This window comes from Gasterosteus aculeatus, chromosome 11 (assembly GCF_964276395.1).
Source record: "Gasterosteus aculeatus chromosome 11, fGasAcu3.hap1.1, whole genome shotgun sequence".
NCBI classification, from domain to species: Eukaryota; Metazoa; Chordata; class Actinopteri; order Perciformes; family Gasterosteidae; genus Gasterosteus; species Gasterosteus aculeatus.
In genome coordinates, this window is record NC_135699.1 from 13,284,102 (window position 1) to 13,301,517 (window position 17,416).

General features: G+C 45.1%; 4 protein-coding genes across 7 annotated transcripts; 3 read left to right on the plus strand and 1 right to left on the minus strand.

Moving 5' to 3' along the window:
* The first annotated feature begins 45 nt into the window (after positions 1–45).
* Positions 46–4,961, plus strand: LOC120827527 (deoxyhypusine synthase). 2 transcript variants are annotated; one of them, XM_040190489.2, is made up of 9 exons: positions 46–1,155; positions 1,658–1,854; positions 2,537–2,698; positions 2,813–2,934; positions 3,037–3,133; positions 3,364–3,450; positions 3,662–3,767; positions 3,846–3,949; positions 4,046–4,961. In XM_040190489.2, exons 2-9 carry the CDS (start codon positions 1,663–1,665, stop codon positions 4,262–4,264), a joined length of 1,089 nt encoding a protein of 362 aa, XP_040046423.2. In that variant the 5' UTR covers positions 46–1,155; positions 1,658–1,662; the 3' UTR covers positions 4,265–4,961. The 2 variants fall into 2 exon arrangements, with proteins under 2 accessions (XP_040046423.2, XP_040046424.2); XM_040190490.2 differs by having other exon boundaries at positions 923–1,155; positions 1,704–1,854.
* A 916-nt stretch (positions 4,962–5,877) lies between these two features.
* Positions 5,878–9,748, plus strand: fbxw9 (F-box and WD repeat domain containing 9). 3 transcript variants are annotated; one of them, XM_040190435.2, is made up of 8 exons: positions 5,878–5,997; positions 6,158–6,442; positions 6,527–6,674; positions 6,793–7,807; positions 7,974–8,122; positions 8,209–8,412; positions 8,504–8,569; positions 8,869–9,748. In XM_040190435.2, exons 2-8 carry the CDS (start codon positions 6,342–6,344, stop codon positions 8,941–8,943), a joined length of 1,758 nt encoding a protein of 585 aa, XP_040046369.2. In that variant the 5' UTR covers positions 5,878–5,997; positions 6,158–6,341; the 3' UTR covers positions 8,944–9,748. The 3 variants fall into 3 exon arrangements, with proteins under 3 accessions (XP_040046369.2, XP_040046368.2, XP_077940017.1); XM_078083891.1 differs by having other exon boundaries at positions 5,901–6,001; XM_040190434.2 differs by having other exon boundaries at positions 5,900–6,442.
* Positions 9,696–10,629, minus strand: LOC120827502 (guanine nucleotide-binding protein G(I)/G(S)/G(O) subunit gamma-7-like). Its single transcript, XM_040190437.2, has 2 exons — positions 10,409–10,629; positions 9,696–10,201 (listed from the first exon to the last, which is right to left on the minus strand). The coding sequence occupies exons 1-2, from the start codon at positions 10,499–10,501 to the stop codon at positions 10,076–10,078; spliced, it is 219 nt and encodes a 72-aa protein (XP_040046371.2). The 5' UTR covers positions 10,502–10,629; the 3' UTR covers positions 9,696–10,075.
* A 601-nt stretch (positions 10,630–11,230) lies between these two features.
* dhps (deoxyhypusine synthase) lies at positions 11,231–15,153 on the plus strand. Its single transcript, XM_040190436.2, has 10 exons — positions 11,231–11,455; positions 11,883–12,077; positions 12,562–12,717; positions 12,825–12,946; positions 13,294–13,390; positions 13,487–13,573; positions 13,807–13,912; positions 13,990–14,093; positions 14,209–14,334; positions 14,740–15,153. The coding sequence occupies exons 2-10, from the start codon at positions 11,883–11,885 to the stop codon at positions 14,833–14,835; spliced, it is 1,089 nt and encodes a 362-aa protein (XP_040046370.1). The 5' UTR covers positions 11,231–11,455; the 3' UTR covers positions 14,836–15,153.
* The last annotated feature ends 2,263 nt before the right edge of the window (positions 15,154–17,416 follow it).

The window sequence follows — 17,416 nt, forward strand, 5'->3', positions numbered from 1 at the left end:
GCTTCGTCCATATAAACTAAAGTGACATTTAATTTTTTCTAACTTGATGCTCAAACATCTGGAAAGGTTGCAACTTAGACCAGTGAGTCTTGACTATGTTGAACAATAGTATTTGGCCTAACCCTTTTTCTCACAAAGAATAACTGCTTATTTTCAAGTTCTGTAACCAGTGCGAACCAGTTAAGTTGGGTTTTTTCTCAGTTGTACAAAATTCTGGAATTTTGTTTTTCCTCTAAACAAAAAACTGGTCACCTATTTAACCCCTCGTGAGTTTGCAGATCTGGTCTGACGTGTCTGCAGGTAAATGGGTGTGAAACTGGTTCTGGTTCACTGGTTCTGTTGCAGTACATGATTGCTATAAATTCATAAATATACCTTTTTATTTATCCTTACCCCGTCGCTTGTTGTAATGCTATAAATGGCAAGCACAATTAAGACTCAGGAATCGGGAAACATTTATTGCCAAAATATGTCAAACATACAAGAAATTTGTCTTGGCTATTGGTGCGTGGCAGTAGACAGTGTAACAATAGACAAGACAGCAGTGCACAAGTAATAAAATGAAATCCCTCTGAAGCATGTGTGCATTAAACGGCACCTCATAAATGTGATCAATTAAAGCTGTTCAGTCTTTTGTGTTTACCAAAGACATTTTTACACGCGACACAAAGATTTAAATCTCTTTGCCGATCAACATCTGGGCAGCGTTGACTGACACGGGAACAACGTCGTAGTGAGTGGCTTGACAGAGCGTACAAGTCGTGTTTGACGTGGTCGTAAAACTAAATGGTTCTGATTGAGTGAATTCACATCTTTCCAAGATACTGTGCTTTAAGTAGCTGGTTATTTTGGGAGGGTGGTTGCATAAATAAGTGGTTTAAGATGACACTGTGACTGAGGGGGGGAGAGCGCGTTGTGTCTTGACGTGTTAGAGGTTGTGTCTTCCTCAGAAACTTCCCCCACTCCACTGGTTGTAGATTTATTGGAGCTGTTCTGTTACTGAAAGAGGCTGAACCTGATTCTGCCGCGTTAAAGCCCCAAGCGCTCTATAAATGAAGGATTGAAGCACGTCCCTCCTGTTCTTCGGTGAAAGGTGTGTGTGGACGGAGTGACTTCACAGACCGACAAGAACTTCAGCGCCAGCGAACCACCCAGGTAACTTTATCTACATGAAAGAGCCCTGAATACGTCCTGCAAGTGGTTTTCTGAATGCCAGTTCAGCTTTTTATTAACGGTCATGTGCTCCACATGGTTGAACCAGCATTGGAACTTTTTCAGAGCACGTGGCATATTTAAATGTGTATTACTAACACAATACCAGATATAATTGTTCTGCATTAGAAAAAAGTGTTCTTACACTCCCACATAGTTCTGCTTATTTTGCAAGTATTTGTCTCTGCAGAAAGAGAATTTCTCTGTGCTCGCGTTAAGACGTGCAGGGACCAGCATGTGAGAATGGACTTGTTAGTGAAGAGACACGGCTTCTGTCTGCTAGTTAAACTTATGAAATGAAAATGTTTGCGTGTTTATAAATCCCGGCTTTTTGTAATGAGGGCAAAAGCCTCCATATGATTTTAAAGGTTTTCAACAAGTCAGCTTTTTTTCTTTGGAAAAATTCATATAATTCATGACCGAGCAATTTGTATCGTTCTTTCAGACAATATGGCAAACCATATCCACCCATTAATTGGAGTTTTGCACAGAAACTGTGAGCCTCTACCAGAAGATACACCAGAGATCCGGGGCTACGACTTCAACCAGGGAGTGGACTACCGCGCCCTGCTCAAGTCCTTCCTCAACGCGGGCTTCCAGGCCACCAACTTCGGCCTGGCGACGCAGGAGATCAACAACATGGTGAGGGGGGGGGCGCTGACCAGGGAGACTTAAAATGAGGCCTGTTATAGCAGTCAGATAATTGTTAGGGATTTAAGCCAGAAGTGCACCCCTAGTCAGGAAATTATAGTATGTGTAATAATGTTTAGTGTTAGAATTAGTTTGTGTTATTAGATATTAGTTATTACATTAACATATTAGATGAAGTGAATGCAATTTCAATCAAACACAATTCATAGTCATTTAAACACTGTACACATTAACATTCTGTCACAATGTGATGGTAAAACCTGGGGACGGATGCTAATTGCCGTCCTTTATGGATTTCTCCCAATTTTATTCCCAAAGAGGGTTTTTTTGGGAGTTTTTTCTCCTATCAGGAAGTAAATGAACAACTTAATGTAAGGCAGCCAACTGAGGCAAATGTCTTGAGAAATACATCTTATTTTTTCAAGCCTGACTTTGGCGGAGACCATCCCCAGAGACCAATGCAGTTTAGATTCTGCGCCTGTGTTAAAAGCACCAGATGGTCTGTTACCAGAACAAATCCAAAATAGTTCAACGTTCTTAGGAGTTAGATCAAGAGCATTCAGTGCTAATGCTCCTAAAAACATCAAACCGCCTGTCCGCTGATTTCAGTTTTGCATTCGAAACTGATAACTTTGAGCGAGCTGAACTTTCGCGTTCGCCTCCTCGTCCACAGATAAAGAGGCGTCAGCAACCGGTGCCGGCGTTAAATGGGGTCGTTGAAGATCCGTCCACCTGTCCCTGCCTCAGGAGCTGCACCATCTTCCTCAGCTGCACGTCCAATCTCATCAGCTGTGGAGTCCGGGAGAGCGTCCGCTACCTCGTGGAGCACCAAATGGTACGACCCGCTTCAGCAGCGCGCCAACCATTAGAAGTGCATGATTGAATGTTGTGATGAGACACCTGGCTCATCTCATTTGTTCCTCAATGCAATTTTTCTGTCATTTTTAAGGTGGACGTCCTCGTGACCACAGCCGGAGGTATAGAGGAGGATCTGATCAAGTGTTGGGGTCCAGTTTACGTCGGAGACTTTTCTCTGTCTGGCAAGGATCTGTACAACAAAGGCCTTAACAGGTCCGATACAATCCGAATATGATACCTTACAAATTTAACTAAATTTTCGCATTATTCTGACTAGAATTCACTTAATTTACGCGTCGCTCCGTGTCACTGCAGGATTGGGAATGCTCTGATGCCCGAAGACAACTATGAGAAATTTGACGAGAGGATGATGCCGATCTTGAAGCAGATGCTGGAGGAGCAAAACACCCAGGTCCGTTTTTCACGTTCAGCATTTTCCTAAAATATTCTACATTCAAGTGTTCATTCCAAAATGTTGAACAGTATTCATCAAATGATTCCTCCTTTTATATCTTAATATTTTCGTCATGCTATAAAAAACCTTTTTGAAATGCTCTTGCATTAGAAAAAGGCTTTAAATCAGCAGCTGTCCTGATCCGCTCTCGCTATACTTCTAATTTTTCTCTGTTCCTTATATTTCAGGGCGTTCGCTGGACTCCATCTAAGGTGATCCATCGGTTTGGTAAGGAGATCAACGACCCACGGTCTGTTCTCTACTGGGCCTACAAGGTGAGTCCTGACAGAAGCTGCAGATATCATCGAACCAGGTTCATTAGTATGTTGGGAGGGTAAATAGCGGGACCGGGCCTGAAGGACGACAGACTTTGTCTCGTAACATGATTAATATATGCTGGTGTGTGGTGACGGGGGGTTGGGGGGTTTAATAGGCGACAACGAGTGTCGACGCTGTCGCCGAGCACTGATCTGGTGTCTGTTTCAGAATAACATCCCGGTGTTCAGCCCGGCCCTGACAGACGGCGCTCTCGGAGACCTGTTGTTCATCTTCTCGCGAGAAAACCCCGGATTGATAGTGGACATAGTTGAAGGTGAAACAGCCCCGCTCGGTGCGTACGTCATTAGTCTCTTTGGTGTACGTTGGTCTGACACAATGCATTTCATTCCAGATGTTTCAAAGTTGAACAACCTCGTGTTGGCCGCCAACAGCACCGGGATCATCACCCTCGGCGGAGGCCTGGCCAAACACCACACGTGCAACGCTAATTGCTGGGTGGGTCATTTTTCACTACGACCTGTTTTAAATGGATTTGCACACTCACCAAGGAGCGCACACCTTGTTTCTGACCCCTGCTTTGTGTCCCTGCAGAGGGACGGAGCTGACTATGCGGTGTACGTCAACACGGCTCAGGAGTTTGACGGCTGCGACTCGGGGGCCAGACCCGACGAGGCCGTGTCCTGGGGCAAGATCAGACCAGAGGCCACACCCGTGAAGGTGTTTGGAGATGCAACCATAATCTTCCCCTTGTTAGTGGCAGAAACCTTTGCAGTACACGCCAAGGCTGCAAATGGCGAAAAAAAAGAATGAAACAATGCATTTTCAAGAGAGTCTGCAATGATGTGTTCATTGGCTCCATAGTTTTTTAGATTTGGGGGTTTTAATGATTCTTTTTTGTGGGGCCATTTTGCTTTTATTAGAATCCGAGGATCTCTGAGGCACACGCTGCCTTACCTGTGCTAGCAAGAGGCTGCTTGTCTTAAATTGGTTCCTGTTTCTGATTGGTCACACCCTGCATGTTTTTTATAGTTAGCTCCTGATTGGTTAGAAGAAGTGGATGTGGATACTTCAACCTTTTCACTATTTGACATGTACTTGCCATCTAATAAAGGCTTACTTTGGCTTTCCCCGCCATCCTGATCCTGTTAATGCTACCACATGGAAACCAGGCATGCAGATGTAGATCTGACCAGAAGTCTCTGAAGAGGGAGTGGAATCTTCCTTTCATGTGCACTTTGTGTGTGATTTGAGTCTAGTCTCCTGTGAATATGTCAACTTGAGTGTTGTGGATCAGTTTTGATTTCATTATATTTGGTTGTGGTGGTTTATTTCATGATTTTCCCACAAATCTTGTGAGTTCCATTTATCAATGCTTAGGGCTGCGCAACTTTTACTCTATCAATCCTTTATTGTGGCCACTGTTAAGTACTTCTATTTGACTTTCCATGCTGCCACCTACTAGAATGGATTTAATGAATTGTTAATAAAATCTGTGCTTGGTATTGCAGTCTGTTTTAGTTACTACAGTTTATTCTGTATCTTGTGTCTTGTGCATTGAGCATCACCATTGCTAAAGACATAACAAAAGTCTTTTTTGACTCTGTTGTCCCAGCCAGAAATGTATTTTTCTTGTCCGGGCATATATTTTGTTTAAAGGATGTACCTTCATTCATATTCACAGTACATTCATATTATATTTTTACTAATGTTCTGTGGTGGATAGAGACGGACAAGGCATGAAACATACTGGCAACCATCTAGACAAATTAGTTCTCATGCATCAACAATGCTTTTGGCTGTTCTGCACTGCAGATAATCACCTTTATTTATGCAGCTGAATCCATACTGTATGTCCCAGATAGCTGAGGGTTATGATGGTCTGTTATTGACACATCACCATCGCTGTAGGTTTGAACTAGATCTTACAAAGTTGAGTCTTTATTCAGCTGTATTCCACAGGGATGTAAGGAAATACGATTAAGCGTGAAATGCACTGTGAAAGGTATCTAGTACGCCTTCCACAGTGATGCCACATGGATGTGCAATAGTTATTTTGTAAAAGCAGTGGTATATTTATGCATTGTACTTGGGTAATAATACCAGAGCAGGTAAATAACCTCTGCAAGTAGACATCACGTTTTACAAAGTAATATGAAATGTATGTTCTAATCCTTTTCGGATTTTTTTGAATAATCCCGTAGCCCAATAGATCCTTCATCAAAACGCAATAAGTTTTAATCATTCAGTTTAAATTATTCATTCATCGCACTGATGAAAAGTCTTCAAAAGCTTTTCTGGAAACCGAAATTAAAACAATTATTTTATGTTTTAATTTTTTTTTTGACATTTAACCCTAACACTGTTTTTTGTTTTTGTTTTTTCAGCAAAAAGGGAGTATATGCACCATAGTAAACTTAAACCACAATAACGGAAACATTTAACGACAAACGAACTGTTTATCATGTTCGACAACACCGGAACCGGAAGTGGTTTTGTATTGTTTTGGACTTCAACACCGTTAACCAGCCGCATCGCTCGTTAAAGTTGGTATTTTTCTCTCTTTGCAACGAGCGTTTCGTTATTATGTTTTGGTTTGCAGACGAACGCCTACAGGAGCGTTTGAAGCCGTAAACCGAAGAAGCGTGTTCCCGGGATCCCGTCAGCTAACGTTTAACGTCTCTTCGGGCATTGTTTTGTCTTTAGATTTCGACGTCATCAGGGCACGTCACGTCTGTTGACGCCGAGGACGCAACGTTAGCACCTCATCGCGACAACATTTCAGGTCGGATGTGTCAAATACATCCAACGATACGAAATCGAGGAATGTGCAAAGTAATGTCGGCTGCGAGTGTGTGATCGTCGCGTGCCGGGAGTGCGCGAGGTGACGATGTCTGAACCGGAAGTGGGGACGCACGGTGACCAGGGTGGACCATCTCCTGACCCCGTGAAATCTCCCAGTGTCGACGCTTCTGCGCCCGACCTGCTAGGGTGAGACTGTCTCACACTCAGCTGTCTGTTCATATCTCACGAGGACATAATATTAACGAGTCATTATCTTTGTATCGGATCCAGTCTTCCGTCTGCTGGTCTCCCATCATCTGCAGACATTAGCCCCTTCCCCTCTGCTGAGGCGAGTGGCTTGTTGTCGTTGCCGTGGGAGATGGTCACGCAAATTGCCTCACACCTTCCAGCTCAGTGTGTCATCACTGTGCTGCCAAAGGTCAGTGTCCTTCCTAGAATAAAGTAAGAACGTTTCTTTCAGCCATTTCTTTTTGCTATGATGGCTTAATGCATGTGCATTCCATAACAAACATTTCCCCTCTTCCTCCTCTGTTTAGGTCTGCCATGCACTGGGTAACGTGGGTAAGGACAACACTGCCTGGCAGCTTCGGGCACACAGACTGATCGGATCGAGACTCGGCTTCCCAGTTGGGCCCAAGGAGAACTTTGACTGGCCGTCTGCTTGCCTGGAGATGGAGCAGCTGATAACCTGCTGGACAGGCCAAGCGCAAGTTGGTGCCATACAGACCAAAGAGGACGAGGAGGCAAGGGAAAAAGTGAGACTGCAGGGAAGGGCAGGGCTTTATGAGGAGCCCCTGCCAGGAGGACAGGAGGATGGTGGGGACGGTGAGGCAGAAGAGGTGGGAGTGGTTGCGCAGGATGCTGCGTATGGCGCCGACGAAGGAATGGATATGGCAATGGAAGGTGAGGATGACGACATGCGGCCTGTTGTAGGTGGGGACCAACTGGCAAGGTTAAGAGAGGGGTTGGAAGGAAGAGTGAGCGATGATGCAGATGCCCTAATGGAAGAAGAAAGGGACCACATGATGGTATTTGGGGCTAACGAAGGGCAAGATGGCGCTGCACATCACCAAGCGAACCACAGGAATCTGGGAAATGGAAGACCATTAGAAACGGAGCAACGTCCGCCCCTCAGAAGCCCCAGCCCGACCCCAGCGCTGGAGTGCATCACCCTTCCTTCGGACCACATTGCCCCGGTCAACTCAGTCCTCCTCGTTGGGGGGGAGGGGGCAGTCTGTGCCACAGGCTCTCGAGACTGGAACGTCAAACTGTGGGATCTCCAGACGAGCGCTGGCGGCACACTGCTGCACACATTGGGCGGGCGGGGGGACTTCAGCACTCATCGGGGCTGGGTCTGGTGCCTGGCGTCTCAGGGCCCCCTGTTGGCTTCAGGGGGCTTCGACAGCACGGTGAGGCTGTGGGACCTACAGGCTGGTGGGGCAGAGAGAGGCCTGATCAAGTCCGGGGCCGCTGTCCACTGCCTGTCCTTTCAGACCGACGTATTGCTGGCTGGAACATTTGACAGGAAGATCAGCATGTATGACACCAGAGGTGAGGGAGAATGTAATCTGCATCTCAGATCTTGCATGACCTGCAAACAAAGGTCATTAGTTTTACAGATTTGATAAATCCAATTTCTTTTTGACAGCAGTTTGCCAAATTTGGAAGACCAACCTGTTAGCTTCCAAATGTTTTTCATGACCTATCTTGTCTACAGCTGCTGAACCGCTGGTGAAAAGCCTCCGTCTCCACGGTAACGCCGTAATGTGCCTCGCTGCGGATGACAAGTACATCATCTCTGGGAGTAAAGACTGCACTGTGGTGGTCTACGACCGGAGGGCCGGCAAGGGCTTGAAGAAAATCCGGGTACCCGCAAGCACGCATCCCGTTTTGTGTTGTGCCCTAACGCAGCCGATACCAAGACTAACCCCACTGTACCCTTTCCTTTCTAGCTGAGCTCATATCTGCTGTCTATGAGCTACAGTGGCTGTGAGGTGTGGGGGGGAGACAACGGCGGCATGCTCCACTCCTTTTCCATGCAGGCGGGGACCTTGAAGCCTCTGTCCCAGTTTGATGTGGGACACACAGCTCTGGTCACCGGCATCCACAGGTCCGCTGGAAGCCTCTACACTGGCTCGTCCGACCGCACTGTCAAGGTAGGACGAGGGTAGTCCTGTTTTTTAGTTCATTAGACTCACTGTGCTGCTGAAAAGTCTTGAGAGCTGTGATTTAATGTCTGTATTGCAGGTCCATATCCCTTGTGCTCCTCCGAGGACACTTTGCACGCTGCGTCACCTTGCCGGAGTTAATGGGGTTAGTGCTTTGTACCACCACGTTCATCTTTTTATTATAGCTGATATTGTAAATTAAATTATACCCAGATCCATTTTAATTTGACAGGGCATTTAACTTTTATGAGCAAATGAACAATATGATCTTTTTGGGGGATGGGGAACATAACTTGAGCTGAAGTACAAAGTCATTTTTAAAACCGTATCCGGTGTCTGTGTGTTTTTTCTAAGTTAACTAATTCAGGCTCACTCTCATTTCTGGAATGTATTTGCTCTGCCTGTGTCTCCACTCTGCTCCACCGGTCTGTCCTCATCTGTCAGCTGAGTGTGGAGGCCGGAGTCCTTGCTGTAGCCCCAGGGGACGTGAACGTGGACATCTGGCGGCCCAGAAAATGAAAGACCCAAGGCCTGAAGCATTTGGAAGTACACAAAATAAAGAATTTGCAGGGTGTCCGGCTACATACAGACGATGTTAGTGACAAAGAACAGAAGAGGGTGATGCTGGAAATGAGGACAGTTAAATCTTTTGTGTTACAACTGGCCAAACAAATGCTTTTATTTTCTGCACTAGCAAACCATTGCATTTGTAAATATCCTTTACCAGTTATTTTATTTAGGTTGGGATGTTGCAAAATTCCCGGTGAAGATTCAGGTCCTCTGTGATGGTTTTTTAATATTATGTTAGATTCTGTTGAGATATTCCTTACCAATAATTGAACACAGTAAATGTGTTTAATGGTAACGTTTGTCTCATGTTACGTACATCGGGTTTGAAAACGCTTGTTCCTCCTCTTTTAATTGTTCGAACAGTGTGAAAAATAGTTTACAGCGATTACATGCTCACTGCCCCTGGCTACTGACATTGTACCTATAAAGCATTACTACATGCATGTAGTGGAATACTTGTATCTAAACCCTCTGTGGCACACCGAATGTAACTAAAGCTCTTTATTTGTGTGTGTGTGTGTGTGTGTGTGTGTGTGTGTGTGTGTGTGTGTGTGTGTGTGTGTGTGTGTGTGTGTGTGTGTGTGTGTGTGTGTGTGTGTGTGTGTGTGTGTGTGTGTGTGTGTGTGAGAGAGAGAGAGTTTGTGTTTGTTAAAAACCACTGACTATGTAATTGCTTGGATTCATTTAACTATGACACACCGTACCTGACAAATGCTTTTATTAAAACACGTTTTTCTTTGAAAACTGGAATAAATAGCGTCGGATTTCTCGGCTGCGTGGGTACTCTGTGACGCCTTGAAAGGTTGAAATCAAACCCCTCTCACAAAATTGATTTCGTCATGTGAAGAAGCAACATAAAAACAAAGCCTTTCAGTGTAAACAACAAAAAGGCAAACAATCATTAATTACTCCCTCGACTGTGTTTTTGAATAAAAGGCTTTAGGAAGGCAGAAGCACTATCTCAGTGGTAGGCAGAAGACAAATGGCCTCTCTAGGAGGTTTACTTTCTACACATTTGACCGGATCCGTGGTCGTGCGCCCACAGGAGCCGTCCCCGTGTCCTCGGCCCCCCTCGGGATCGTCACAGCAGCACGCAGCTCTTCTTGTCTTTGAAAGGATTGGACGAGGCTGCGATGCCGGCGAGCAGCGGGTCGTGGCGCCTTTGCTCCTGACAGTACCGCACCAAGTCCGCTGCAGTCAGCGAGATCTGCTGGCACAAAAGGTGGGGTGGGCGGCTTTGATGATATAATCCTGTAAATCACTATGTGGTATTTGGATGTTAATATCAAGTCACTGCACTACATTTTAGGATATATGGACACTTTCAAACAATTGATGTAATGTCTTGCAGTTTTGTTATTTGAGGAAGCTGTAGCATGCATGCAGTCAACAGGTTGTTGAAATTCTCACATACCTTCATTCGCTCCATGTCCGCTTCCACCCGAAGTTGATCCACCAGCTTTTGCGCCTGAATAACACTGTTGCTGCTGCACATCTTTCCTGACATTTCCTTCAGTATGAAGACTCAGCCAAGGGCGCGCCACGTTGACTCAATATCCATCCAAACCAAGAAGGAGCAGCAGTTATTTGGCCAAACCCAAACGAGTCAGAGAGGCACCTGCCTTTGCTTTCACCTCTGCACCCTGTTTTATCCGCTGGTGGGGGCAGTTCAAAGGCTCTGTGATATAAAAGGTCATACAGCTCAGTTTTGGAAATGTCACAAACATCACACACTACTTCACACAGCCACGGCTGATGAAAAGATGATTGGCCAAGGCTTTCTGCTTTCTGCCCTGAAGCCACACTGTGTGCCTGCTTACAAAAGGAGCCGCTGGCTTTGTAAATAAAAAGGTGTTTATGCAATAATAGAACGGTGGCCCTTCATCATTCCAAGTGCTGACTGTAAAAATGAATACATATTAAATTATTCGGACTATTGATTTATTTGATAAATGTGTTTGTGTCCTGCGTAGACACCAAATGAGCTTTATAAGCCCTGTCAAAGTTAAAACAGTTGTCTATATAGAGACCTGTGGACGTTAGACAGCCTTTGTCCAGCTCAATAAAGACATGCATGATCATGTACAGGTGTGACTAAAACTACACTTTGATAAGGTTTTATTGAAGTGAAAAGTACATTCAAAATGAAAAGTACAATCATACGTTCTTATTTCCAGGTTAAGAAATTAAAATATTAATAACTAACTTGAAACATAATTAACTAACGACTTATTTAAGTTAAGACAAACCGTTCGCGAGTATAATCAGAAACTGTAGTGTGTATTCAGTCTGGCCCTGTTTGTCCCTTCGCGCTTTCCGTAGCGAGAACGCGTTTCGCTGGTAGAGACGACCCATGCCGCGTTGTTGACAGTAATGCGAGCCTTCAGTTGGCGTGCTTATTGTGCCCGGTGACAGCCGACTACTCCACAAGCATCACACACCAACAGACATCCTTTCAAGAGTAGGTATTTTTAGTTTCTTTAAATGTTTAACCGAAACTAAAGTCAGCCAAAAAAGACAGCTCACCGTTAGCTCGTCTGCTAGCTAGCACACATTGCCCGAATCGAGAGTGAAATGAGTATCTCATTCATACATTTGCAAAAAATGATCTGAAAAATGTTTCCACGTTGTCATTTTTTATTTTCTGTTAATAAAGACAATTAATTAAATTCAGCCTAAGAGCATTAAAAGTGAACACTTTCCTTTCTGCGCTATTGTATAACGTTCGTTAGCAGTTATTTTAGTGTTCTATTTTTTTCTGTATTTTTTTAAAACTCGTATAGCATTACTTGTAATACATAAATGCTCAGTCCGAGCAGACAGAGGTGAAACCTGGTAACTTGCTCTAGCATTCTCTAACGTATCGTCTGTCGCTGTTTGCGGTAAAGATGGCGGACCACGGGGTGTCCGTTGCCATGGAGGCGGTCCTCAAGGCCAGCGGCGACCTCCCGGAGGGCACGCCAAAGATCAGAGGCTACGACTTCAACCAGGGGGTGGATCTGCAGGCCCTGCTGGCGTCCTACATCACCACCGGCTTCCAGGCCAGCAGCTTGGGTTTGGCCATTCAGGAGATTAACCTCATGGTGAGAGGAGCTGCCAAAGGTGGCCTCACGAAAAAAGACACATTAACCGTGCAGTCAGTTGAGATGTTTGTGAGTGCGATTTTATTTCTCCCCCGTATGCTGTCCAGGGGAATCTTAAAAGAACGGCCTTGTTTCTCTGGAAAATGCTCTTCAAGACTCTACATGTAGCTGTGATCATTAAAAACATTTTTTTTTAAATATTTACCCGTCTGTGCGTAGACAAGAAATGTGGCGACAGATATCTGTTGTACTTTGTTATTAATGTGGTGAGCATCTTTACCATTCAGCACACTGGGGCTGCAATATTTGAAACCTTTTTCTAATTTTTAGTACTAAGAGTATTAAAACTCTCACTACTTCTACTCTTACAGGGTCGAGGATTCTCTAAAAAGTGGGATTGTTTATTAATAGTAAAGAAATGTGTTAATGTTGTGAAGAAAACCAACAACAATTCCATCCATGTCTAATGTCTCCACACGTGCAGATAGAAAAGCGTCTTGAGCCCGTGGACGAGGGTGAGGATAAAGACTCTGATGACCACCGCAGCAAGTCGGGCTGCACCATCTTCTTGGGTTACACCTCAAACCTCATTAGCTCTGGAGTCCGAGAGAGCATCCGCTACCTGGTGGAGCACAAAATGGTACACGTTGATAACGTTTTTGTGAATGTAGTTACATCCCAGGTAAAATCTCAAACAATCACCAGGGACACTAGAGTATCAGAACCTGTCGCGTCACGCTGTCTTAGGTGGACGTTATCGTGAGCACAGCTGGCGGCATAGAGGAGGATTTAATCAAGTGTCTGGCTCACACGTACTTGGGAGAATTCAGCCTCCCCGGCAAGGATCTCCGCCAGATGGGCATCAACAGGTCGGCATCTTCTGACACAATGGATCTCACAACTTCACATCCTCGAACTCAATGCTGTTAAGGGTGTAGTAGGAGCATGTGCACATTCAATGCAGACAGCGTGCAGCGGTAGATGCGAGTAAGGCAGCTACAGTCTGGACTTAAAGTAAAGAATAAGTAAGTGGTTTAGTCTTGACTCCTCAGGTCAAAATGAAGTCCTGTCACCAAGGAGTAACTTTGCATTATGCAGTTGTTAACACGGACACATGGACAGCTTATGTGTCAGAGTCTTTAAGTTGTTTATTTACTTTCGGTCCACCCGTCAATCCCCTTCGTCTCTCCCTCCTCCTCCTCTGTGCTGGATGTAGGATAGGGAATCTGTTGGTGCCCAATGACAACTACTGTAAGTTTGAAGACTGGCTGATGCCCATCCTCGACCAGCTGCTGCTGGAGCAGAACACGCAGGTCAGTCTGCGGTAGTAGTCGGGTGCTCCTCGACAAAAGAAATTCTCTGCTTTTAATTAATTTCTTCTATATCATATTCGACTTTTCTATTTTCAGGGCACCCGTTGGACTCCCTCCAAAATGATCCATCGGCTCGGCAAGGAGATCAATAATACCGAATCTGTCTGCTACTGGGCCTACAAGGTGAGTCCTGGTTTACATTGGAAATGTATTATATCTTAAGGGATCCAAAAGGTCGTCACTCAAAATGAAAATATTTGGAATTTGGCTTATGAATAGACCAGAAAACCAGAATGGAACTGTTGATATGACTTTTTACTCACTTCATCCATCTTCCAAGATTCTGTTTAGTTTGTACATACCGTTGTTTATTTTCAATGCGTCATTAAACACGCTGTATTACTTTCTGTTTTCAGAATAACATTCCAGTGTTCAGTCCCGCCCTGACGGACGGCTCTCTGGGTGACATGCTCTACTTCCACTCTTACAAGAGCCCCGGCCTGGTCGTGGACATAGTGGAAGGTAAAAGCAGCGGAGGCCGCTACGGAAAGGGACCACCACGCCCATGCTGCATGTCATCAATGTGGACTTTCTTTCAGATATTCGCAGGATTAACAGCCAGGCAGTGTTTGCCAAAAGGACGGGAATGATCATCCTCGGAGGGGGGCTGATCAAACACCACATATGCAACGCTAATCTGATGGTAACTATGGGGTCTTTATTTTATACTTTCTAGATCTCATCGTGACATCAGCTTTAAATAAAAAATGTCAGTGTTGGAAGGTACCTGCATTTACTCCCCCCCCATCTCCTTTCAGAGGAATGGAGCGGACCACGCGGTTTTTGTGAACACCGGTCAGGAGTTTGATGGCTCTGACTCTGGAGCCAGACCCGACGAGGCCGTGTCCTGGGGCAAGATTAGAGCAGAAGCCAAACCTGTGAAGGTACCGATTTGATCAAGAAATGTTTGAAAAGTTGGCAGAGCATCTATGATAATAATAATAGTAATACTAGTTTATTATAGCGCTTTTCTTAGTACACAAAGACACTTTGCTTGATGAGCATTTACCTCCATTCATACAGTCGACATGTTTTCTATTTGAATACATTTTACGGGGGGGGAGGGGGGGGAATGGAAATTAGTTTGCTGAATCGACCTCGAGCGGCAGAAAAACAGATGTTTGTGACACGTTTGGCCTCAAGGTGGCAGTGTGCGCACACAGTTTGATCCGAGGGCTGGGAGCGGGCATCAATGCACCAAGAGGCGAATGTGAAAAGCAGGCGCAGCAGTTTATTGTAATAAGTGCTTAACGCATCACAAACACAACCGCTGCGTCCTTTGTCCCCAGGTGTACGCAGATGCCTCTTTAGTCTTCCCGCTGATTGTGGCGCAGACCTTCGCTCTCCACGCCGACAAGCTGACCGCGGGACGGAAAACGGATTAAATGTTTACCCCGTGGGATGCTCCACCGGAGACGACGGGCTTCGCTCCTCTCGCTCTTTCCCCTTTTGAACACATAGTAAAATATATAAGTTGATCTTTTAAAAATTTCTGGCGAAAATCCGTGATTAAGATTTGGCCAAGTTGTGGCGGAGGGGGGATTCCTGTCGTAATGCTTTCCATAACAATATTTATTTTTAGATAGTAGCATGCTGTTGCATGTGCCAAAGGGACTGTGTCAGGTTTAACTGTGTGTGTGTGTGTGTGTGTGTGTGTGTGTGTGTGTGTGTGAGTGTATGTAAAATAAAACATTCTAGCAGTTTTAGCCTTGATTTATTTCAGATGTGCAAACCAACACAGGATGGAAGAGGTCTGTGTGACTCCATCACATCATAACTTAATATTTTTTCCCATTTACAAACAGTCTTTGTGCAGGAGGTCTGTGTGACAGAGGCTCAAGGGGTCCACCATGTGACACTTAACCTCACATGACTGTGCTTGTGTGTTGTGTAAAAGGACATTGAAAGACTCATCACAGCACACACGTGATCATCGAATGACATACAATAGTTTGACTATCGGATGAAGTTTGGAGTCGGTTGCATTTGGAAGATACAAATTGCAGAAATGTTGCTGGCGCCACTTTATTATATACACTTTCTCAATCAATTGCAGTTTAAAACAAACTGTTCTGCCATATTTTCTACCTGTCATAAAGAGTTCAGTATTTGGTTATCGGGGAAATGCGAGAATTTAACTACATTTTTATGAGCCCATTAGTGACATAAAAGACACCGAGTGCATTCGACGATTTTGTAATGCGTAAATGTTACAACCTGGCGCTCCCACCTCTTTCTGTACGCTCAGCTGCCGAGCCTTAGAAACACCGCCGTTTTTTAAACAAACAATGCACAGCACTCTGTTACCAGACTTTTCTACGCCTCTCATTCACGTGTACATGTGGGGGCAGAGTTGCTCGGCCCTAAATCCACAGAGGGCTTAAGCGCTGTCTGTCGAGACCTGGTGAGGCTTGTAAGAGCATCAGAAGCGCGGCGTGTGCGGTTAGTGATCGCTGGCTCGCTGGGTGGGACGTTCAGCTCCGTCCCCGTCTGCTTCCTTCAGCAGAATTCAGAATGCATAATGTAGCGCAGTGATGAAGCCGTTTCCCATCCAATACATCAGCCTGCTGTTGTGGGAGTAGATATTTCCTCTGGCTCATCACAGCTCCCACATCCTCTACACTCAGTCCCCGTCACTTTTTCAACCCTGTTAAATTTGCAGGATTTGCAATGGAAATGTGTCTGCGACGAAGCCGTTTAAAGTCTGCCTGTTTTTTTTAACCTTTTTTGGTGTTTTTTATTTTGGAAAAGGAAAATTGGAATTGGAACTGGGATAAGGTCAACTTTCCCAAAACCTCAACCCCATGTGTCACACACACACACACACACACACACACACACACACACGCAGGCTCGCACGCACAATTTGGGCGTTCCTGTCTTGGTGCAAACTTTCCATTCAGCCCGCCTGTCATTTCCCGCTGGCGGGTGGCACTGTGTTGACCCAGGGCTCAACAGGTCTCTATAAAAAGGCAACGACGTATGGATCCTCAGCCCTATAGAAACGCATGTTTGCCCTGTGTTAAAGGCGAAGATTAAAGAGATACTGAGAGAGGGCGGAGAGGAGGGACATTGTTTGCGGATGAGCTGTAGTCACGCTATGATAATGTTGTATGGCGTCTCCACAGAGCAGACCGTGTCCCCCCCACCACCCCCCTTTTCCTCCTCTGCAGAACAATCAGTACACTGTGTGATGTGCAGGGCCACAGCAGTTATAATGGCAATTATGTCTTCTACTCGCCAGATTGGCAGCTTGCTTTATGGACAGAGATAGGGAGGGAGGGTTTGAGTAAGAAGACAAAGAAGAAGACAGAGGGGGCGCTGACCTGCTGCACAGCTGCAGGGTGGAGAGGACGAGTGGAGGGACGAGAAAGGAAATACACAGTGGAAAGATTGTGTTCACATTTGCATGTCTATCCATTTAAGTGCGTGTTCCAAGGACTTCATTTCACTTGAGCACTTGCGGGGACTTGGCTCCCTCACTTTTCAAAATCCGGTCTTATTTCAGCTTGTGTTTATTGTTTCAGGATGTGTTTTTTTGAGGGGGGGCGTTTTTGTCACTGAAATCATGTCCAGTCACCATATTCCAGATTACAGAGGAGGAGACGGCCCTGATAAAAACAGTAGTTATCTGAGTCTTTTTCAGCTGTTCCTCTGCACCTCAATTTCTGTTCATAAGTGTCAGAAATTTGTGTGTGTAAATATCTGCATTATATGTCATGCCATCGAAGGACCCAAAAAAAAAAGAGTGTCCACGACATCGACTTTGTGCTGACAAGAAAATAACCCTTGTGGCTCTGCATAGCTCGGATAGATCCGTCATAATGAAAGTTGAATTAAACCATTGTGTGATTATAGCGAATGAGCAAACAAAAGGGGGATTTAAGACGCAGTCAGGTTTGCTGCGACTGTGTGCAGCCAATAAAAGAAAACATCCAGTTGAAGAAAGTAGTGCAAACGGCGTTT

Bases quoted from the DNA above. Each gene is read 5' to 3' on its own strand.
- LOC120827502 (XM_040190437.2), bottom strand. From the start codon at position 10,501: ATGTCAGGAAAGATGTGCAGCAGCAACAGTGTTATTCAGGCGCAAAAG. The intron at 10,202-10,408 runs GTATGTGAGAAT...TTGTGCCAGCAG, and splicing joins CGGACATGGAGCGAATGAAG to ATCTCGCTGACTGCAGCGGA.
- LOC120827527 (XM_040190489.2), top strand. From the start codon at position 1,663: ATGGCAAACCATATCCACCCATTAATTGGAGTTTTGCACAGAAACTGT. The intron at 3,451-3,661 runs GTGAGTCCTGAC...TGTCTGTTTCAG, and splicing joins TTCTCTACTGGGCCTACAAG to AATAACATCCCGGTGTTCAG. The intron at 3,768-3,845 runs GTGAAACAGCCC...ATTTCATTCCAG, and splicing joins GATAGTGGACATAGTTGAAG to ATGTTTCAAAGTTGAACAAC.
- fbxw9 (XM_040190435.2), top strand. From the start codon at position 6,342: ATGTCTGAACCGGAAGTGGGGACGCACGGTGACCAGGGTGGACCATCT. The intron at 7,808-7,973 runs GTGAGGGAGAAT...TCTTGTCTACAG, and splicing joins CAGCATGTATGACACCAGAG to CTGCTGAACCGCTGGTGAAA. The intron at 8,570-8,868 runs GTTAGTGCTTTG...CTCATCTGTCAG, and splicing joins ACCTTGCCGGAGTTAATGGG to CTGAGTGTGGAGGCCGGAGT.
- dhps (XM_040190436.2), top strand. From the start codon at position 11,883: ATGGCGGACCACGGGGTGTCCGTTGCCATGGAGGCGGTCCTCAAGGCC. The intron at 12,078-12,561 runs GTGAGAGGAGCT...CCACACGTGCAG, and splicing joins TTCAGGAGATTAACCTCATG to ATAGAAAAGCGTCTTGAGCC. The intron at 12,947-13,293 runs GTCGGCATCTTC...TGCTGGATGTAG, and splicing joins CGCCAGATGGGCATCAACAG to GATAGGGAATCTGTTGGTGC.